This window comes from Ceratotherium simum, chromosome 21, assembly GCF_057802395.1.
Source record: "Ceratotherium simum simum isolate JZ-2026a chromosome 21, ASM5780239v1, whole genome shotgun sequence".
Lineage (NCBI taxonomy): Eukaryota > Metazoa > Chordata > Mammalia > Perissodactyla > Rhinocerotidae > Ceratotherium > Ceratotherium simum.
The window spans coordinates 43894627-43918177 of record NC_141920.1 but is presented as its reverse complement, the minus strand read 5'-3'; the positions used below and the strand labels follow the sequence as shown (position 1 = coordinate 43918177).

Genomic DNA, 23551 nt, shown 5'->3' with positions numbered 1-23551 from the left:
ATAAGGAAAAAGAGGGCATAAGCACACACCAAAAATACCAGTGACTGGTTGCGTGTTGGGGAGAAGGGAGTGGGAACTGGGCAATGGGAGACAGAGGTGGGAGGGAGACTTTTAGGTGAGCATGTTTTTATGTAATTTAAAAAAATTGTCTAACCATGTAAGAGATTTATCCATTTAAAAATTATATAAATTAATTTAAAAAATACAGATGTCCAGGCCCCACTCTGGACTTCAACTGGAGCCAGGAATTTTAATTTACGAACTCCACTGGTAATTCCAGTGAACAGCCAGATTTGGGAACCCCTGGTCGAGGGTAGCCAGAGGGTTTTCTCCAAATGTGCTCTGTGTTTGAGTTCCACCTTCTCAATCCCAGTCTTGGTCAGGTATTCACCGTTGTGTGCTGAGCGTGTTTATGAGATCATAATCATTGATTGCATTCGGTCCTTCAGTTTCTGGTTTTGATCCATAGAAAACAGATTTGGAGCTGGAAGAAGGGACCTGAAAATCCTGTTATGGCCCTTCGTGGGAAAACTGAGGCTTGGATTGGGCCTAGGGGTGGCAGGACTTGAACTCTGGTTTCTCACTTTGGGCCCATACTCTTTCCAGAACACTGTGTCTTGGAGAGAAGCCATTCTTGGACTCCTGTGGAGTGAGGCCCAGAGATAGGACCTCATTCAAATGAAGCTCATTTTCTCTAAAGTAAAGGGAAGTGTGCCCTGGTTCAGACACCCAGGGTAGCTCCATGGGCCAGCAGGATACCCTGGATCCCCAAATGGCCTCTACCTGGTCATTAGGCCACAGTCTACTGTGATTTGGTTGGACAAGCATGACTCTCATCAGCCCTCTTTGAAGGAATGGCCAAGTTGAGTTTTCCTGGTCTTTTCCTAATTTCACTTGGTTCTGAGTCATTTCTCCATCATGGAGCAGTCCCTTCAGGCTCTATGATTTATTTAATAATTCCCATTAATTTATTCCCTCCCATTGTCCCCTTGGAGAAGTTTTGAAATTTTGACTGGGGTGATGGATTTGAAAGTTATTATAAAAATCATTCTCATCCACATGCATGGGAACAGACACACCAGGTTTGTTTTTACATTCCAGAGGTGAGTTGATGACTAGCCAAAGCCGAGTGAGAATAATGCAGACGTGGGAAGGTGTATGCAGCCTTGTTAGGCATATTCTCTACTTGAATAGTTGAATAATTTCAAAATCAGGTCTTCAGCACATCAAACAAAGACTAAATAAAACAAGAATGGAATAAAAACAAATACAACTATCAAAATACATTGATGAATACAGCCAATTATTCAAATTGCTGAAAACCAAAAATAATTATGTAAAAACAATCAGATAATTGAAGCCAAAAGATTTTTTTTCACTTTATGAATTCACATATATATTCACTTATGACTACATATTAATAGATCATGAATTCTTTTTTTTTTTTTTTTTAAAGATTTTATTTATTTTTTTCCCCCCAAAGCCCCAGTAGATAGCTGTATGTCATAGCTGCACATCCTTCTAGTTGCTGTACGTGGGACGTGGCCTCAGCATGGCCGGAGAAGCGGTGCGTCAGTGCGTGCCCGGGATCCGAACCCGGGCCGCCAGCAGCAGAGCGTGCGCACTTAACCACTAAGCCACGGGGCCGGCCCCGATGAATTCTTATTATGGATTTTTTATAATGAAATCACTTGTCTTTAATATATTATCTAGATTTGTCTTTATAGCATGAAAATTAGCCATGTTGCCACACTAATGTGTTTCTCATCAAACATGTTTTTAAGCTACAGAAATTCTTAGATGTTTCTAGCATGAAAGAGCAATGAGAAAATGAGATTTTGTTAACAGTTTTCTTCTCAAAGGTAATTAACCATTAAAAAAAATAATTTCTGGCTCCATTAGAGCCACACACAAAAGAAACTGCTAAATGTGACATCTTGGTGTGAAATGTAAACCTTGTGCAAGTATGCTTTGTTGACTGGTTATAGCTGAGCTTTAGTTGGCTTTAGAACTGGGAATGTGTGCACAGTGCACATAATCCTAATTGTTCCTCCCTGAGGTCAGGACTCTTTAGTTCTGAGGACACAGCAGCGTGGTTTTCTGGCACCTCTAGCAGTGTCAAGTACTTGACTTGGGCCTATGGCATGAGTGTGCACAGAAAGCTATGCTTTGTGGGTTGGGCTGAGTGCTAATGAGGATTAGTTTCAACCACAAATGACGTAAACTCAAAAGTGACATTGGCTTATCCTGGATGGAAGTTTGTTTCTTTTTTGCATAAGGTCTGGGTGACTGGTTTAATATGGTGCTCTACAGTATTCGAGGCCCAGAAGGCTCTGCATGGCTTCCAAGAAGGCAGCACCCATGTTTTAGGTGTAGGATGGAGGAAGGGATGCAGAAGGGCACACCTACAGCATCTCTTATCAAAGACATCTGGAAGCCACCACAGACTTATGCTTATATCCCATTGGTCAGGACGTAGTCACATGGCCAAACCTAGCTGCAAGGAAGGCTGGGAAATGTAGTGTCTCCTCCAGGCAGCCCTGTGCCCACCAAACATTAAGGGCTATAACTCCTGGAGGAAGGCCAGAATGGATATTGGGGCAGCTTACAGGGCACAAGGGGGTTATTTGGGAAGGGGCCTTCTCTCTTAAGGGGGTGAAACTTCTCCTAGAGTGAAACTCTCCCACTGACTAGAATGATTTCTAGGGTCTCTGCTTCCTTGATCTCTATCATTTTCCAGAATTCCAGGGGAGAAATTGACTAGGAGAAAAAAATACAACTGCTCCTAGTATTCATTACTTGATTAATCTTGTGTATGTTTAAATTTGGGGAGTTCCCTGCTCTACGCAGGCAGTGTGGTGTGGCTATCAGAGCATAGTTTTGTTGTTAGACTCAAATCTAAGTCCTGACTCCACCCTTCACTTAGTTTGCTGTCCTCCAGAAGCCAAGCCTGAGACAGGAGTTTGAGGGCAAGTGATTTATTTGGGAGGTGACCTGATGGAGCATCCTGTGGGATGGAGAACACACCTCAGTTGTCCTAGCTGAGGGCAAGGGAGTTGGGGTATTTATGCACCCACTCACCTCTGTCAGAGGTTGAGGGCTGCCCCCTGGAGCACTGACTCTGCCCTGTCCAGCTGCCCGGCCCACTGGCCCAGAGGGGGCCTTTGGTGCGCAGGGGCGATGCCCCAGAGATGAGGGTGATGTGGCCGGAGCATCTGTTTCAGGTCTTGGGCCAGTTTCTCAGCCTGTTTCCTCATCGTTCACATGGGGGTAACAATAACTGCTCTCTTCTAGGTTTTCTGAGGATTGATGGCATAATCCAAAAAAACTGACACATGTGGATCAATACAGTAGTATAGGAACCCCAAACAAAGTCGGGTTAATAGTGTTCTAGACCAGGTAGGGCAGCCTCCCAGTCTCCGTGCTGCTGCTGCATCGGGTTTCAGATACGCTGAGAGGGGGATTCCTGTTCCACTTACTGTTCCCAATTCCCCCGGGTACCGTGCCCGTGTCAGCACTTTCCTTGTGCACCATGATGTGAAAAAGGTTGGGAAGCAGTGAGCTCAGAAATGCAGTGTTAGCTCCTGCTTTAAAATGACAAATCTCTCCTTAAAGAGAGGGCGTAGTACTCATCTTGGATTAAATTGAATGCTGATTGTGTGATCAACACGTATGGAATCACAGAAGCTGCCTGACTCTCACTTATGTGTCAATTTGCAGGTATGAAAATGAATGTGAATGTCAACTGCTGCTGAAAGAAATGCTCGAACGGCTTAACAAGGTGAGCCGAGTGCATCCTTGGGCTTGAGTAGAGTAATGACAGGATTGACCTGAATGACCGGAATGGTTGTTTGGCACACCTCCTCTTTGTGTTATGTCAGGACCCACCCATTTCTTTTGCTGTCAATCTCTTCCTTTTTTTTTTTGTGAGGAAGATTGGCCCTGAGCTAACATCTGCCAATCCTCCTCTTTCTCTCTCTCTCTCTCCCTTTTTTTTTTATTTGCTGAGGAAGACTGGCCCTGGGCTAACATCTGTGTCCATCTTCCTCGTCAATCTCTTTCTTGACTTCGACTTTCAACTAAATCTTTGTGAGTGAAATCACACCCCAGACATACACTCCTCTATCACAAGATGCAGGGTCTCATGAGCAAACTGTAGACTGTTCAATTTATTGGTTGCGCTAGACTATTAAGATGTGCCAGCGTTGCAGTGACCAGCTGTTGCTTTGTCATTCTAACGTATTGATCCCACACATCAAACATCAAACTTTGAGCAGTGGTTGTCTGGATGCAATGATACCTCCATCCTGTTGGCTAAGAGTCTTGAGATTAGTGTTCCACAGGAAAACTCTCAAGAGAACAGAGGAAGACATTTCCTTTTCCCTCAAGCTCCTCACTCTCCGAGCATGAAAAGTAATCAGGTGGGGGGCACCAGGGCTTCTTAGCTTCTTGCTGGAGAGCCTCCTGCAGAGGTCATGTGGAGTTGTTCTCTGCAGGGGTAGTTTCCTTCTTCAGATCCTCCATCATCATTCTAACAGACTGGATTTTCTGCTTTGGCCAGGCAGTCTCGACTACCAAATAGCAGAATAATCCTGGACCACAGAGGTTGGACAAAACCAGGGATGGCAAATAGCTGATCATTTCAGAGCTCAAATGTCTGAGTGGAAGGACCCATGGAGACTGTTTAATTGAAGAGTTGCTTCCTCGGGGCACGTGGCTGCCTTCCCCCTCTCCCTCCCTTTCACAGACAGAACCTCATCAGAATTGCTGATAAAACATAGCCCCCCCCTTCTCTGCTGTGCCCAGATGTGGTCTTAGGATTTTCTCCACATGGAACTCCAGGGAGGCACTTCGGACAGTCAGGGTTGGCTCAGGATGTTGCCTTTCCCTGTCCAACCTCAGTTATCTAGGATTATTCTGCTGGTTGGTGGGAAAGTCAGAACTACAATCTTGGGAAACTGAATTTTGCTTTGTCTATGTTACCTGCCACTTGATACTTCTGTGCCCTTCTCTCTGTGAGCATATAATGTGTTGTCCAAACCAGGACACCGTGAAAGGAGGTGCTGTCAATAATATGCAGGTTGATTGATAGAAACTGGGACTTTCTCAGGCCAGCTGGAACATATGAGCACCCCAATGAGCGTGTGCTTCACGAGAGCCCCAAGCACACGGGCTCAATGATTGGCCTGTATTGGATTGGGTTGCAATGACCACAAGCCTGTTGGAGGTCTCAGCTGTGATTTGAGTCTTATTAGCATCCAGCATCACCCAGGTATTCTACTGACTCTTGTAGTTCATCCCCATTCTTGTTTTTGGTGGTGATCCCAGGCTGCCAGATGGGGCCGCCTGGGATCTTGCCCACAGAGCACTGCCTTCAGGGACATAGGTACCTGACACTCTTCACTTAGATGCCAGTTCAGCCCCTCCCCAACACCACCACGTTTTGCTTGGTGAGTATTTTTCTTCACAGCAAGCAGGGCTCTCTCTGGACTTAACCTCTAAGGTTGTCACTCGTGCAGTGCCATCTTGGGCACTCCTCAAAGAAGAAGAAGAAAGAATGTAGTCCATCTTTTTACCGTTGGTAGAAAACAAGCTGAAACCTTCTGTTGTGTTTCTCTTACAAAGCAATAGTATTCTCAGTAAAAAAATAAGAAAGTAGAGATAATGAAAAATAAGGAAAGGCATCCCACCATTTCACCCCTCTAAAGAACACAGCTGTAACACCTTCATGTGTATGATGACATAGAGTGCGCAGGACTGAAATATCAGCCCTGCGAGAACGTTACGAAGATTCTAGGGAAAGATGCTACCAAGAAAATGGGCCAGCACAGGGCATAGGCATGGCTGTTCCCTGGGTCCAGGGAAGGACACTTCCGCCCACAGTAAGCTGTGCAGTCCAAAAAAGGAGTATAGCCTGTTAATGGGACCCTTCACGCTACTGCTGAGTATCTGTGAGGCTTTGGGTGAATTGCCTCATCTCGCTGAGGCTCAGCTGCTTCATCTGTGAAATGGGGTACAGTGACACTTCCCACCACCATAGGCGCAGATGTCTGTCTACGTGCATCATGAGAATTAAATGACATAATGACGTATGTGACTTGCCTGTCACGGTTATTATTGGAGGGCACTTGATGTAACCAGTGCCAGCTTTGTTTTTTCCAGAGTGTGGGATGCATAGCCCTGGTGGAGTGGAAGATGATTTAGCTGGTGCTGGGAGGAGCAACTATTTTTTTTTTTGGTGAGGAAGATTAGCCCTGACCTAACATCCATTGCCAATCCTCCTCTTTTTGCTGAGGAAGAGTGGCCCTGCGCTAACATCTGTGCCCATCTTCCTCTACTTTATATGTGGGACGGCTGCCACAGCATGGCTTGACAAGCAGTGCGTAGGTCTGCGCCTGGGATCCGAACCCGCGAACCCTGGGCCACTGGAGCGGAGTGCGCCAACTTAACCACTACGCCACTGGGCCAGCCCCAGGAACAACTTTTTAATAGTTGTGAATTTATTTTTATGATTACCTTTTCTCTATAGAAGGTGACATGAAAAGTTCCTTTTTAAATACATGTAAGTAAAAATAATCAATTTGAAGAAAAATACAGGATGAATAATAGTACAAGCGAAACTTGGGATATAGCAGAAATCACGAACAAAGCTCACAAATGCAGGGAGTTGGGGAAATCCGTGCACTAGCTAGGGGGAGCCTCGGAACAGCTTTGTGGTTATTTATTTTCCCCCCAGAAATGACCCACTCCAACCCCCTCTCTTTGCTGGTGAGGAAACTCACCCTTGGGGAGGTTAAATGACTTCAGAGCCCCACAGCCCGTCTGTGGCAGATCTAGACAGGAGTCGGGGTCTTTTGTGTTCATGCCTCATTCTCCACCTCCCAGGGATAGTCAGGGAATCTCTGTCTCTCAGGAGACAGACACAAAGCCAGGCCTGGGGAAAGATGGCCCCTTAGCACTTGATGTTGGTGCCCTGTCCATATCCCCGGGGCCACCCACAAGGGCATCAGACACGCTGAGCACGCTGGCGGTTTCCTGCATGTCTCTGGCTGTGGGGACATGTGTGATCCAGAGGAGGCACAGTCCAGAGGTGTGGGCGTTAGCACCTCAGGAGCAACCCTTGGCCACTGAGGAACAGGAGGATGAGGATGAGTGGATGAGTCCCTCAGCTGGCGCATCCCTCGTAGCAACAATTCAGAGGTGAGTTCCACAGTCTCTCAGAGGGTCCCCAGCAGGACTGAGCCCCGGTTGTCCACGGTGAGAACCTGCTCATTACACACCTATATTAGCTTTTTTCCCTTCCATGTATCACCTCCCCCTCCCCTTCCAGTGCTTCTCGGAATCACCTCTCAAATAAAGGACGTGTACCCAATCTTTGCCTTGGGGGAACTCAAACTAAGACCGCCCTTCAAGGGGTCAGCCAGGTGGAGGCTGGACCTTCTTGTTCTCTGTCATTGAGATGATCATGTGAGAAGAAAGAGTGAAAATGGAAGAGTAGAATTCATGTCTTGTTGGCTGGTCATGATTTTGGTTAATAAATCTTTGAATGTCTACGTATATCAGATCAATAACATTTTGACTGTCAACGCATTCTCAGTGTCCATTTCCTTTGGTGTCATGGAAAGAATCATCCCTGAGTGTGGCCATGGGAATGGGATACAGTGGAAATCATTGACCCAGTCTTTGAATCTTGCTTGGAAAATATCACAGTGTATGTGACAGGACTGATTACTATTAATACTGCCCGTGTAAATCTCCAGAACAGACCTCCTGTATTTTTAACAACCAAATAAGCTAAAGCAAGCCACTCTGTGCTGTGCGCTTTGAAACGAAATAAATTCCTCAACATACTACAGTTGATCCTCCATATCCATGGATTCTGCATCCCCAGATTCAACCAACCGTGGGTGGAAAGGCCTACGATGGTTGCATCTGTACTGAACGTGTACAGACTTTTTTCCTGGTCATTATTCCCTAAACAGGACAGTATAACAACTATTTACTTCGCATTTACATTGTATTAGGTATTTTAAGTAATCTAGAGATGATTTAAAGTATATGGGAGGATGTGCATAGGTTATATACAAATACTACACCATTGTATATAAGAGACTTGAGCATCCTCGGATTTTGGTATCTGAGGGGGTCCTGGAACCAACCCCCCCCTGGATACCAAGGACGACTGTACTTAGATACTATGGCCAAAGTTGTTCAGATTTTAAGACTTTTGATATAGCAAGAATTCCTGATGACTTTTAAATATTTGGGTTTGGCTAACCTCTAGGACTCATGATAGATAGATAGATAGACAGACAGACAGACAGACAGATAGATAGATAGAGATGGTTATTGGTCCCAATAATTCCTGAGGTTGCTTATCCTAAGAAAACTGTAAGGAGCAGACTTTTGTTTCTCTTTTTGCCTTTAAAATCCCCACAATTTTAAAATGATATAGGTTCTACTCAAATGCTTTCACTTAAAAACAATTTTAAGAAATACTTAAAGCTGCCGCAGGTGCTTTTGCATGTGATTTGTGTATCTTAAACACATCTGGAAAAGAGCAAGAGGCAAGGGAGTTTAGGATGACAGCGTGGGCGTGAAGCTTCGCCTTTGGGCTACAAGCCTTCATATGCCCGAGAATTCCTCTGAGACTGGAAATAAACTTCTGGAGAAGACGAGGGAACTGGGAAGGAGGAGTGTAGGATGAGGCTGAAGATGGGGAGGCCCAAAGAACAGAAGGGCAGAGGAGGAGTGAGGAAGAGTGCAGAGGGAGAGAGCAGAGGCAGGAAAATGCAGCTGTGGGCAGGGAGAGGGTGTGGGGTGGTAGAACACCCCCAGCACCTTCCTCCAGGCCAGCCTTAGCACCTGGAAGGAAAGCGACCCTAAAATTTTGGAAAGGTTTTTGACATCCAAGATTCAAGTGTTTTTAAATTAAACCCTAATTAACTGGAAATCTTCATGAACTTTGAATACTAATCTTTAGCAGTTGGTTTTTTTGGTTGGGTTATTTTTTGAGTTGGGCTGCTAGGAGGTTGGATTTGGGGTGGAGTGTAGATAAAACAGTTGAGTTTTTTAATGGATTTCTAGTATCTCTGTGAATGGGTTGGCAAGGCTGATTTTTCAAGGGTACATTGGACTCTAGTTATTTCTCTGGTTCCTTTCTCAGTGGTTTGGACCAGGGGTTCTGAACCTTCAGTGTGCATCAGCATCACCTGGAGGGCGTTTTAAAACACGGATTCCTAGACCCTGACCCCAGAAATTTTGATCCAGTGGGTCTGGAATCTACCAGATAGTTTACATTTCTAATTATTTCCCAGGTGGTGTGGTCCAGGGACCACACTTTTTGAGAACAACCAGCCTAGATCTAAAACATAGACAATATCACGGTTTGAATGTTTTCTAAAGTTACACTATTGACCTAGAGTCTCGATTTGGAAAAATCTAGATGCTTCTGCTGGTGAGCTTTTGAAAATGCAGCTGACAGCATCCAAAGCATAATAAAAACACATGCGTCTACACATTTCTGAGTTCTGCTACAAACAAAAGAAAACACTTTCAAATGAATTCTTCTCAACGTATCAGCAACTGCACATTCCAGTGGCACCTACTCACCTTTGGGAGTTTTCCCGGGCAGTTTATCACATGATTGTCTTCAAAACAAGAAAATGCGCTTGCGGAAGCATCTGGTTAATCTCTCTTTTAAGAACAAATATTGGCTGGCCTTTTATTATCACCATGAGCGTTTTTAAAGGCTTGGCTGATGTGACCTAAGAGTGGTTATTTTGGCACGATCCTGAGAGGGAGGTGGGGGAAGAATGGCAGGCAGCTTTTGGGATGAGATCAGGACTCAGCACTCAACTCTTGACTAGTAGAAGCCCGAGACAGATGCCAGTCCCATTGTCTTCCATTAACCTCCATTAACTAGCTGAACGACCCACTGGATCCGTCTGACCTCAGCCTCCCATCTGTAAGGGGAGGCTCTAGTTTCTGAGCTGCATTTGGCAGAGCCTCAGGTTCCATAGAGTTCCTTGAAGGATCTCTGAGGGAGGAGGGTTGCTGGGTGGATGGGGGTGCCTGTCCGCCCATCATGTCTTTCAAGAAGAGCATCTCTGCTTTGCCTCTATACATTGGCTTCCCTGGGATATTTCATTTGAAGGATAACATGTGTGGCTTAAAAAGGTTGAGGACCAATGGCCTTTAGGGTCCCTTCTATTTCTAAATTTCTAAAATTCTCAGTGTTTGGTCGCTTTATAAATAATAACACAAAAGGTCCTTGAAACCCTATTTCCATTTCTTCAGCTCCAGTAATTGTGTGTCAATTGTGGATGAATTTTTGGTAAAAATTAAGATGTTTGGGAATTCTCCACCCCACCCCATTTTCAGCAGTCTTAAGAGGGGTGTGAGGGGGTGGGGAAGGTGGAAAATATCCAGAGGGCCTGGCTCAGGTCCTCACCTGGTACTCCCTCACCTTGCCCCAGATTTAGCCATGCCCTTCTAAGGGGTGTTTCATCCCCAGGGTTGAGAATCACTTCCACAGGAACCACTGTGCCTGAAGGGAGGGAGGCTGTGTCCCTGAACACTTGGATTTTCCTTCCCGTCAGTGTTGTCCTGGTAGGACTGTCAAGCAAGATGACAGTCATGTGACTCATGTTGGCCAATCACAGCTCTCTCCCAGAAATGTGACTCCTGAGGCCCAGAGATGAATTCGTTTGGAGCTAGGTCATTCTGAGGGCAGCACCCTTAACTCCTGCTGCTTAGATTCCTGGGACTGCCCTGGTTTCTGTCATTCCTGAGGCCTGGCTGTTTTTCCTTTGGGTTCTATGAATTACCCTGGATCTTTCTGGTTCCTCAGCCATTTCTCGTTGCTTGAAAGACACCCAGGCTTTCTTTTCACCACCATTTCTCTCCTGAAGGGGCTTAACCAGGCTTATGTGATAATTCTGGGTAATTCAGAAAGCCAGACACCAGGACCTCCAAGGGATCTGCCCACCTTCCCTGGGGAATTAATGCCTTATTCGCACAAGTGCATCAATAAGATTCCATCTCCCAGGGATGGGCAGCGTCTGTCTTCTGAAAGAAGAAACAGTGCTCTTGAGTTTTCATTGAACTCGCGTAACTGTCCCTGTGCACAGGATCTGAGGACCCTTCATTAAGCCCCCAGAATGGTAAACTGAAGGCAGAGCTCATCAAAAGTCAGCAACTGATTAATTCATTAATCAAAAGAATAAGCCCAGAAGCTAAACACCCATGGTTAGATTTCACGTTTAGTTCAGTTTGGAGCCCTGTACCTGGAAAGATGCATTCCTTTGTGTAATTTGGTTCATTCTTTTACTTCTGATTAAAAAAAAAACAATGGGGCAGGCCCGGTGATGTAGCGGTTAAGTTCATGTGCTCTGCTTCGGTGGCCCAGGGTTCGCAGGTTCAGATCCCGGGTGTGGACCTATGCACTGCTCATCAAGCCGTGCTGTGGTGGTGTCCCATATAAAGTAGAGGAAAATGGGCACTGGTGTTAGCTCAGGGCCAGTGTTCCTCAGCAAAAAGAGGAGAGTTGACAATAGATGTTAGCTCAGGGCTAATATTCCTCAAGAAAACCAGAAAAAACAAACTTCACACCATGTGTGGGTCTCTTGAAGGGAGAGATTTTCCCACACTCTCTTGCTTCTCCCAATGGGTGGTGGTGCTGGAGGCAGCAGAGACCCAGCTCCAGGGCTGGGAAGTCAGCAGAGCCTCTGAGAGAGCAGGCAGGAGAGTCCAGGGGCCATGGGCAAGGAACTAGCTCTGGGCCTTGGCGTCCTTCCCTCCTTCTGTCTCAGGTTTCACTCCTGGTCACCCCATGTTGGCATCCCTAGTACCCAGGAAGAGATTTCAGAGTCTTCAGAGGAAAGGATTTGTTAACCAGAAACTAGAGGATAGGGAGACTGGTGGGATTCACCCTGGAGCAGAACCCTGGAGGAGACGTGGAGGAAGGATGAGATGCTCCATTGTGCCTAAAATCAATCCTCTGGAGTTGTACTGGCCAGCTGGGGAACCACTAGCCACATGTGGCTGTGGAGCGACTGAAACGCAGAGCGTTCAAATTGTGATGTGTTATAAGTGTAAAAGACACACGAGGTTTCAAAGACCTAGCCAGAAAAAAAAAATGTAAAATATCTTATTAGTAACTTTTAAAATATTGATTACATGATGAAATGATAAGATTTTGGGTATATTGGGTGAAATAAAATATATTATTAAAATTACTTCCACCCATTTCTTTTAATTTTATTTAATGTCGCTACTAGAAAATTTAAAATTATGCCTGAGACTTGGACAATGCTATATTAGAATAACTTATTTAATTTTTACTTGCATAAACCTATGCAGAAGGAATGCTTTAAGATACATTCCCAACGGTTGCAAAGTGACCAATTTGATCTTGTGTAACTCTTAAATTCTTTAAGATAAAGTCTAAGTTCTTTTTGGTAGATAAGATAGCTTCAGAAGTTTGAGTTGAGTGAGTGTTAGCTGCTCCTCAACAATCCTGCTGAAGTTTCAGACCAAATTCACACTGTCATATAATTCTTAAATAAGCATTTATTCTGATGCAGGCCCCAAAGTTTGTACAGCCTGTCCTCTGGGCTCCACGAAGTCCTAACTCTCTGACGTTTAGGTGCTAAGGCAGCACTTTGCATGAACAGCTCATTCAAGGCGGGTGATAGAATAGAGTCAGAATTCTGATGTCCTGACTGTCAGTGTCAGATGATCATGTATCTTCCTACACCAGTGGTCTGTTACAGGAACGATTAAGGAATCGAGTGCCTTTCCTAAGAGTGCAGGCCAAGGGCCTCCCTGGAACCTTGGGAATGTCTCAAAGTATCTTGGCCAGTCCACATACCTGTCTTAACTCTGTACACACAGTGGGGGGAAAGTGTCTTCAATATTGTAGCAAACCACGTATCCACCTTTATTAATGAGAGACCATTGCTAACATTCATCATGCTTTTTAACATGTTATTAGTAAATCAGTAACAATTCACTTCGCAAGGCCTCAGGTATTGGCACGTGTGGGTGGCAGAGGTGTCTCAGGAGGGTGACAAGCCCCCTGAACCCCAGTAACGCGCACCTGTAATCGCACACTGGGCCGCTGGAGTATTTAAGTCAAATCCAGTCATCACAGCACTGTCTTATTAAGAGCACAAACAGTTCTTCAATCTATTTGGTTTATCCAAACAAGATCCATGAGATAAAAGTCGTGAATTATCAAAAGATTTGGTGAGAACATTCAACCTTCTGTCATAAATGTCGTTTCCAACTTTAAAGGAACAAACGCTCTTCACAACAATCATTCTAAAACATGCATTTTGTATTAAAGATACATGGTCTCAAGGTAAGTGTCAACAGTCTTGGGGAGAAAATTATTAAAATGAAGTGTTCACTGTTAAGGGAAAACTATTCTTAGTCTTAGAAACTCAAGTCACTGATGAGGAGATATAGAACAAATATAGATGTAATTTAAATTTTAAGATTATTGGTATGTAAATATGCCCTGACTTTCTCCTTGATCTTTCTAGATCAAGGTTTCTCAACCATGGCTCTATTGACATTTTGGACTGGAGAGTTCTTTGGTGTGTGGGGCTGTCCTGTGTATTGTAGGATGTTGAGCAGCATACCTGGCCTCCACCCACTAGATGCCAGTACTGGCACCCCACCCCTCAAGTGGTGACAATTAAAAATGTCTCCAGACATCGCCAAATGTCCCCTTGAGGGCAAACTCACCCCCCGGTTGAAAACCACCATTCTAGACCAGGTCCAATGGGCTAACCCAGTGCCTTGCTAGAAATGCAGAATCTCAGACTGCCTCCCAGACCTACTGAGCAAGAATCTGCGTTTTAATAAGACCCCAGGCGGTCCGTGTGTTCAGACACCTGGCGAACTTCACACCCATGCGCGATGCCTCCACTGTGCGGCCCAGCAGAGTGGGATGTGTGACTCTTTCTCGTTGCAGGAAGCCGATGAAGCCTTACTGCATAACCTGCACCTTCAGATCGAAGCCCAGTTTCTGCAGGATGATATCAGTGCAGCGAAGGACAGGTACAAAAAGGTAACCATGACCTTCTGAAGCCCTTGTCCTGGAAAACCCAGTTTGGGTTTGGTCAGACAAGTCCAGGGCACTGGTGGCTGAAAAATGAGATGGTTGGAGTGGTATACTTTTGTGTGCATTGCCCTTGAACCACGTGGGCAATGGGTCGGTTGCTGGACAGCAGTTGGTGGGCCACACGTGTTTAGAGGAGGAGGCAATGGTGGGTCTTGGGGGTGTTGGGAGCTGATATCTGTGTGGTACTGAGGCGGATCAGAATTTGCCACCCAAAATGTGTGTCTTTGGCTTGATTATTTTTAAGAACAAAGTCTCAGAAGGAAACTTTGACCCTCCCCATAACTGCCTAAAAGAATTTCAGATAGAAGGCCTGTCCCAGGAAGGAGTTATTACCACAGAGAACTCGAGTATACTATGAACTAGGTGTGGTAGACAGGGAGGAACCTAGCACAACCCATTTGATCAGAGTTCTCATTGTCTATAGATGGCTCAGCAAACATTTGTTTACCAAACATTTGCTTTTTCATCTTGTAAATTATCTTCCTCCCCTCTGAAGTCCCAAACCAGTACCCCTAACATCTTCCTTTGTTCTTAGCTGAAGATGGTATTTAAGGTAGTGCCTTCCACCATTTTGGTGAGTTACTCAGTTTTCCTGGATTTCTCCCATGTGTACATGTTATTAAATTTGTTTGATTTTCTCCTGTTATTCTATCTCATGTCAATTTAATTCTTAGACCAGCCAGAAGGACCTAGAGGGTAGGGGAATAGTTCTTCCTCCCCTACAGTACATTGCAGTTCACAAAGGGATTTTACATAGATCTGTCTTGATTAAGTTACAGCCTGTCAACTGTTTCAGCTCTGAAAATGCAGAAGATGCAAAAAATGTAATTTTTTAGCACTGCCTCTGAGCCGGTTAATTGTGAGAACACGGCATTCAGGAGCCTCCTCTCATGTGGGCCTGTTTCCTCCTCCCCACCTGCCTTCTGGCCTCTGCTGTGCTTTGCGGGAGTCCTGGGAGCAGTGCCCGAGGGGCAGTTTCTAAGCAGCTCAAAGCATTCTTCAAGGCCATTTAGAAGAAGAAGAAGAAGGAGAGCTCACACTATGAAGCTTCCACGCATGATCTCATTGGATCCCAACAGCAGCCTCATGAGATATTGTCTCAGGCCAGGTTCCCCATCAGCAGAGCTCAGGTGGTGATTTTTGTGGGATTGCTGTTAGTGGAGAGCTCTCAGGAGAAGCGGAGGTTGGGAGAGGGGAAGCAGGATGCATGGGGAGGCACTGAGCAAGGGTGTGGGCTCAGGTGGAGTCCAGCCTCAGCCTGATCCCAGGGGGCTCTGGAGCATGGATCAAGGTCCCACCTTGAGGTAAGAGGGTTGGTCTTTGGTGTTCCTGTGCCAGGGTGTCACTGGCTTGGGTTGGGCATGAGGTGGGATTGGGGGCAGTTGCGTGGCTTCCTGGACAAGGTGGCCATTGGCTGGCTGAGGGCAGTGCTCTGGAGAGAGGGCAGCTGTTCTGTGTTATCAGTCCTCATGCTCAGAGCTGGGCGCAGGTGCTCTGCTGGTAAGGGGGATCGGGCACCCCCTCTAGATTGTTATCCCTCTTTTATAGAAGAGCCTGAGTTTTAGGAGGTTTAAATAGCTTGCCGGAGGCCATGTACAGCTAGTAAGTGATTTAGTCCAGGCCCATCCTTGAAGCACTGCGCTGTTCTGGTGTCAGTAACGGTCCTTTGTACCCCCCCGGGCCTCTTTTGTCCCCATCTCCGCTTTTCTCTCATACTTCTGCCATCCAGGGCTCTATGAAGACAGCAGCAAAGTATCCATGTAACTGACGGGGCATGGTGAAATAAACCAAGCCTCAGTTTATTCATCTGCCCCGTTGTTCTTGTAAAGATTAGGAGACATAAAGTGCCCCTTGCACAGATCACGGTCTGTCCTATTTGTGGCGGTGAAACATGTGAAAGCATTTATCCCTGGGGTCCCCTAGTACTGGAGGGAAAAACTCGGGCAGCTCAGGTGTTAACAAGAATGCTTTCCTTGCTCCAACAGAATCTTCTGGAAATTCAGACCTATGTCAGCATCCTGCAGCAGATTGTCCAGACCACTCCCCACGTATCCGCCATTACGAGTGGGATGAGGGAGGTAAGAACTGGGTCCCAGGCCTGCAGGGCAACCACATCCGGAGATTCTTCGTGCAGCCCCGTGGGCCTAGTTACCAGAGACCCCGGGGAAGGCGTCAGGTCAGACTGCAGGGAGCGCGGTGGGTAACTCTTCCCTCTCCCACGTGAAGGGTGCTCTTCTGTTCTTTCCCTCGGACTGTGAACGCTGGTACTGAGACACCTGCAGATGTAAACTGTGTTCGTGACCATTTTCTTAGGTATTTCCTCTTGAGAATTTCCGGCTCTTCTTCCTTGCATAGTTTATAGGAAACTGCCCGACTGTTTCCCAGAGCCGTGTGGCGTCGCTGCATGCCCACCGGCAATGCGTGCGAGGTCCTGTCGCCTTTGTGCCAGCACTGGGCCTGTCGGGTTTTTATTTTGTTTTTGCTTTTTGCTGTTCTGATAGATATGTTGTGTGTCTCACTGTGGTTTTAACTCGCATCGCCTCATGACTAGTGATGTTGAGCATCTTTTCATGTGCTTATTTGCCGCCCACATGTATCTTCTTTGTTGAAGTATCTGCTCAAGTCTTTTGCCCGTTTTTTAGTTGGGTTGTTTGTTTTCTTATTCTCCTTATCAATTTGACCATAACTTTTGAATACAGAGAGCGTCAGACAATTAGTGACTATATTTTCAAGGTTGGGCTCTGCTAATGATTATGTGAGTTTGTGGCGTGAAAACTATTGGGAAAAGATAGAGATTATTGAAACTGATTTTTTTAAAATGGGAATTTAGATGTAAAACATTATTCCTAATATAATGTTTCACGTTCCTTCTTCACTTAGCTCTCTAGCTGTTCAACAGGATATTGTCATAGGTTTTTCCTAATGTGTTTTATGGGATTTTGTGATGTATAGTACGATACGTGTAAAAATAAACTGAAAGGGAAGCAGATTGAAACAAAATGTCATTGTGTCCCTTCTCCAGAGGCTGTGGTAAGCTGCTCCAGGGTTTGGTGGACTGGGCAACTGAAAAGAATCTGGGTTTTTCTGCAGGATGACTTAGGACAGTGGTTCTCAACCCTGGGGACACTTGGAATTGCCTTAGAGGTCAGCCCAGGCCGTGCCCCAGGTCAACTAATCAGCCACCTGCAGAAACAGTGGGCTAGCGTGGCTGCTGCTGGAGGTTTTCGTTTTGTTTTAACCTAATTTTTTTTCCTCCCCAAAGCCCCAGTGCATAGTTGTATATGCTAGTTGTAAGTCCTTCTAGTTCTTCTATGTGAGCTGCTACCACATGGTTCCATGCCCGGGAACCCAACCCAGGCCACGGAAGGGGTGAGAGCGCTGAACTTGAACCACTAGGCCATCAGGGCTGGCCCTAACTTAATTTTTTTATATCAAAGCTAAAGAAATCCCCAAATTTGCTTTTGAAGACACTTCTGAACACTGCCAAGTAACATCTAAGCAGTAGGAAAGTTGCCTTTTTTGGCCTTCATGAAGATATTTTCCTCTAAATTGCCCACCAGTGACCATTTCACGTGCCGGCTCTCCTTAACTGGTGCACCTGAGGCTGCTGCAAAGGCCTAAAATAACTGTTTTTAAAGCCTTAATTTTCTTTGTCAGGGATTTCTCTCCAGATGCCTTATTTTTATTTTGAAAACTCATTTTTTCCTCCAATTCAAAGGTGTTTTACATCAGAGCACACTTTTTAAATCATATCATCTGTTCCCTTGTAACAAAATTCTTCAGAGTTGTGAGAATATAGAGACTGTCTGGATTTGTTTTGATAGCAGCAAGGGTCGTCAGTGATCCTGAGCATCGCTAGGAGCTGGTTAGAAATGCAGACCCTCTCGCCAACCTCCAGCAGACCCACAGAGTCAGAATCTGCATTTCAGCCAGAACCCCTGGGATTCGTGTGCATCTTAAAGATGGAGAAGCACAGTTGAGAAAGCATCACATTCTTTATTAACCTTAGCTTAAAAATTCTGTGTACTGGTTAGACGGTCACTTTCAGGTTTGTTTCCTGTGCTAAAAATTGTGTCAGTCACCTTTGCACAAATGAGGATATAATTAGCATTGCTCCCTAGGAACACAGGTCAACTGGTAGTGTGTCAGTAAAGTATACTGTCAGTGCCCTCTAGCCGGAGGCCACTGGGGACACACCTGTGGTCAAATAAAGCTAGGTTTATTATTCACTGCAGCAGGGGAGGGTGCGCGCTGTGGAGACTCGCAGGGCGTCTCAGGGAGGAGGGACGAGTGATGGGATTGGAGCCTATGTTAGGTAATCTTGGAGGAGCGGTCAGGTAGGCGGGGCCCTGCGCTGGGTTGAGTGCGCTCAGGAGGGGGCTGGTCCTGTGACTGAGCATCCTGATTTGTTTCTGGGAGGCAGAGGGATGGAGTGCGGCTAACGCTGTTACTTGATAATTAAGCAGCATCATTTGTGTTAGTCTGGGGAGTGGACGTTTGGCCATTTTTGTGGTTGCACAGTGGTCTTTTGGTCTGAGCTCAGACACTATTATAGAGCGGTCTTGTTTCTGTCTCATTCCCCCATGGCCCCAGAGTGACATCTTCGGATGTTGGGCATGGCATCGTTTATAGGTTTATAGGTAGGGAGCGTCATGGCCTGGCGGTTACTGCCAGCTACCAGCTGACAGCTGCAGGGCTGTCTTCCCTCCTCTTCAATAAGTATCTGTGTGAGGCTTTGCCAGAGACACCCCGTGGGCAGGCGTGAGGAGGGACATAAGATGAAGAGGAGCTGGGCAGTGAGGAGAGAGGGGACTAGACAAGCAGGCAGGGCCCTAGTGGGGAGAGGGTATAATGTGTTTGCACTGTGTCTGCCTCCATCCTGAGGCTGCAGGTCTAGAATTTGCGAAGTGTGGCATATTTGCACATCCTCCATAGACTGGTACCCCTTCTGCTCCCAGCCACCCCCTTGTCTGTGTCTTTGGAGCAAGGAGATGGGGACTGAGACACAGAGAAACAAAGAAGATGGAAACAGAGAGAAACAGACACTGAGAGACACAGAGAGAGACCGAGAGAATGCACGTCTCCATGCACCAGGAAACAAGAATAAACACACACAGTCGAGGGGGACCTTCTGCAGTTACACCTCTCTCAAGTCCCGCCTTCTCCATGGTCAGACCATGGGACCTGGACCCACGCTTCCTCCCTTTCTGCACGTCTGTCCTGCTCTAGCTGTCTCTGTGTCTGTGTTGTCGCTCCAGCCACTTTGCAGGTGTTGGAGAGCCTTGCACGTGTGGCCTTGAGCATGGGCGCCGGGGGCACATGCTGTGCTTTGACTTTGCCCGGCCGGGAGGCAGCGTGCTCCACGTCAGAGGCGTTACTCTGAGCAGTCAGGCTTCTCTGCAGTGATGTGGATGTTTTTGGATAGACAGGGAAGAGGACGGTTGGAGAAGGGCACCCGCTCAGCAGAGTGTGGAGAGGTGGAGGGGGATCTCCTTCCAGGAGTTTCCGTGGAGTGTTGATAGGGTGATGCAGCTCCCTCACCAGGGCCCCTGCCTCCCTTTCACTCTTTGGAGCCCAGTGCTCCTCTCTGAGCAGCAGCGATGTCTTAGCGTGGTTGATGCCTTGGGCTCAGACTGAGTGTGCCATGCGCATGGACACAGAATAGAACCCAGTGAGAGTCTGCATTCTGAGTTTTCCTTTTGACAGAAGGGAAGGTGCCTTGTCCAGGGTCTCTGCCAGTCCGTGGCACAACCAGCTCTAAACACGGGTCTCCTGACGCTCGGTCTCCGTGCTTCACACTCATGGCATTTATGGTTCAGACTTTGAAGGCAGAGTGAAGAGGCATTTGGAGTGGCCCCTGTGGGCCTCTCTCAGTCACCTCGGGCTGCTGTAACAAACATCACAGACTGGGAAGCTCAAACAGCACACATTTATTTCTCACAGTTCTGGAGGCTGGAAGTGCCAGATCTGCTGGCAAATTTGGTTCCTGGTGAGGGCCCACTTCTTGGCTTGTGGACAGCCACCTTCTCACTGTGTGCTCACATGGCCTCTCCTTGGTGCATGCTTAGAGAGAGAGAGAGAGAGAGAGAGAGAGAGAGTGCACTCTGGTGTCTCTTCCTCTTCTTATAAGGACACTAATCCCACCACGGGGCCCCCACCCTCATGACCTTATCTAAACTTAATCACCTTCCAAGGGCCCTACCTCCTCTTACCGTCCCATTGGGGGTTAGGGCTTCAGCATATGAATTAGAGGAGGATACAAACATGGAGAACGTAACAGGCCCCACACCTTCTCTGACGCTTTCCTCTTTGGGTTTCCTCGAATGTCAAGCATGTGTGAGTGCTGAGTCTGGCCTTCTTTGTGCAGGAGAAGCTCTTGACAGAACGGGAGGCCGCCGCCCTGCAGAGTCAGCTGGAGGAGGGCCGGGAGATGGTCTCCTTCCTCCAGGCACAGAGAGCCGAGCTGCAGGCCCAGGTACGCCCCGCACCCTCCTGTCCACTACTCGCTGTGGGGAACTCACACCACACATGTGCATCAGGTGGTCAACACATTTTATTCAGGTGTCACGTGCATGCAGAGAAGCGCACAGGTATCCAACTCGGTGAATTCACACAAACTCAAGACACCTGTGTGCCCAGTGCTCCAAGCCAGAAATAAGATGCACTGAGTAGGGTGACCAGCTGTCCTGCTCTGAGGGTTTCCCAGGACACAGGACTCTCATGCCCAGACTGGAAAAGTCCTGGGAAAACAGGGACAGTGGGTCACGCTAATTCCTGGCCCCTTGGAGGTTGCCCTTGTGCCCTCCTCCAAGCGTAAGACTGTCCCGCCTTCTCTTAATTGATCTGTGTTGCCCAGTTTAAACTTGTTTTTAAAAATAAGAAGAGGCGGACACATGTGGGATTTTTATCCTATGCTTGCTCAAATCTGTGCTTCCTGTTTCTCTTCTCATGACCTAATATCTCTCCTTTGGAATCTGATTACAGACCTGGGAAGGAGGGGTTGTGGCAGTGTTAGCCTCTGCTCAGAATTTGTTAGCATAAAGCTCACATTTCCATCCTCCCCAGCCCCTCTTTTTTTGGTGAGTCTTCTTTGAAGACTAAACTCAGCAGAAAAGCTCAATCCTGTTTCCGTGGCTTCCTTCTTGGTTAATGAGCTTCGAGGTTCACTCCCTTGATTCCTTTCAGTTTTCTTTTTCTCGTCACCATACACCTGACCCTGCTGATGGGGACGTTGGGCTAAATACTTTACCTTCATACTCTGTGTAGCTGCATTTCCCAAATCCAAAAGTAAATTGATATTTGGTTTTACAAGTACACATAAGGGACAAGAGAACAAAAATTAAAAATATTTGACTCTCTAGAGTCTGATATATAAAACCCAATTTATATATTATGTGTCTCTATCCCACCAATGCCTACAAAATCAAAAACATTTTACAGCCACAACGAGATGTGGTGCCTTTTATAGGTATTCAGTGTCCTCCAGACCTTGGATCTCATTTTGGGACCTTAGAGTCCAGACATCCTAGTTCCCACCCCACCATGCACCGCACAAACCTGTCACTGCAGAGCAACCGGCAGCAGCCGCTGGAAAGCAAACCAGGGTCTGGTGATTGTCTCCTGAGGTAAAGATCACAGCTCGAGAAATGGAGTACTGCCCTTCAAGCTCCTCCTTCTTGTGTGCGGAACCATGGCTCAGGGGCCAGGTGCACCATTTTGGTGACTTGGTAGCGTGGGGTTCACTCTGAGGCCCTGAAAGGACAGAGGAGGGTGTGTGTGTGTGTGTGTGTGTGTGTGTGTGTGTATATGTGTGTATGTTTGTGTGTGTATATATGTGTATTGTGTATATGTGCACGTGTGTATGGTATGTGTGTGTATGTGCGTATGTGTATATATGTATATGCGTGTGTGTGTGTGTGTGTGAGATTGGGGAAGTGGATGCAAGATCAGTCATGGTCCTAAAAACAGTGTTTTCCAAACCACCAGTTACAACTCATTACTGGGTTGTAAAATGAATTCACCAGTATCGACTGGTATTAAAAAAGAAGAAATCAATAACACAAGACAGAGTGCGTGGCAAGTAAAAAGGTAGGATTTGTTTTGTGAAACCTGTATTTTAAATATGTATGTGTGTATGTTAAATATGTATGTATATATGTATGTATATTTAAGTATGTATGTATATTTAAATATATATTTATTCAAATATGTGTGCACACACACATACATAGTTGTATGATGTGTATGGTTTACAGTGTAAAATGTGGCTTTTCCTGTGGCCCTGGTGTTAAGGTTGAAAAACACTGCCCCAGGTACTGAGAAAAGAGGAAAGAGCCCCTTCCGATGTGGTAAATTGCAGTTCCAGGGCAAAAAGGATGTTTGCCCCTCTGTGTACATATGTGTATTTGTTGAATATAAAAATAAGGCATTTCATAAAGGATGAACCCAGTTTCTGAGAATGTAGAATAAAACTGTGTGGTTGGCCACCTGTCCCTACCCATAGTTGCTGCAGAAAGACTTCCTAGGCTCCCTCTGCTGTCGCTGTCTCTCTAAATCAGGGGCCTTGACCTTCTCTTCTCTGCTGTGTCCCCCCCTCCTCTTGGCACTCTGGACCCTCTCTCAGAAAAATGTTGTTAAAGGCATAAAATAAAGTACATACAATTAAAAGGAAACCAATTATATTGAAACAGTTTTCAAAATAGTACCAAATCATTTCCTATATTATAATATATGGGCTTATATTAAATAAAATCTGGCAGTGGGTCTAATGAAACATAAGTTGTCTTAGTTTTCTCCTGTTGCCATAATGAATTACCACAAATGTGGGGGCTTAAAACAGCACGGTTATCTCGTGGTCCCATAGGTTAGCAGTCTGGGCGGGCGCGGTTGGTTTCTCTGCTTGGGGTCTCTCAGGGCTGAAGAAAAGGTGTCGGCCAGCGTGGGTCCCCCTTACCTGGAGGCTCTTGGGGGAGAGTGCTTCCATTCTCATTCAGGTTGTTGGCAGGATTCACCTGTGTGCAGGTAGGACCGAGGACCCCATTTCTTTGCTGGCTGTTGGCCCGGAGCTGTTCTAGAGGCTGCCCACGTTCCTTGGCGTATGGCCCCCTCCATCTTGAAAGCCAGAGGTGCATCAGATCCTTCTGTGCCTCTAACCTCTCTGACTTCTTTTGCTTTTAAGCCTCATGTGATTAGGAATAATCTAGAAAAATCCCCCTGATTCAGAACCTTAATTACATCTGCAGAATTCCTTTGCTGTGTAATGAATGTAACATATTCGTGCATGCAATGTTAGGAGGCAAAGGTCATGAGGACCAAAATTCTACCTCATTAGCTTTAATTAAAACACAGATATGGCTGGGCCCACCCATGAGTTTGTGACTCTGTAGGTCTGGAGTGTGGCCCAAGAATTTGCATTTC

General features: G+C 46.3%; 1 protein-coding gene across 1 annotated transcript in view; it reads left to right on the top strand.

The window, feature by feature from the left end:
• BFSP1 (beaded filament structural protein 1) overlaps positions 1-23551 on the top strand; it is a 38228-nt gene that overhangs the window by 1886 nt on the left and 12791 nt on the right. Inside the window, exons 2-5 of the mRNA XM_087445645.1 lie at positions 3721-3781; positions 13985-14080; positions 16120-16212; positions 20502-20609. Coding sequence (XP_087301771.1) covers positions 3721-3781; positions 13985-14080; positions 16120-16212; positions 20502-20609 — 358 coding nt within the window. The remainder of the gene's footprint in view (positions 1-3720; positions 3782-13984; positions 14081-16119; positions 16213-20501; positions 20610-23551) is intronic.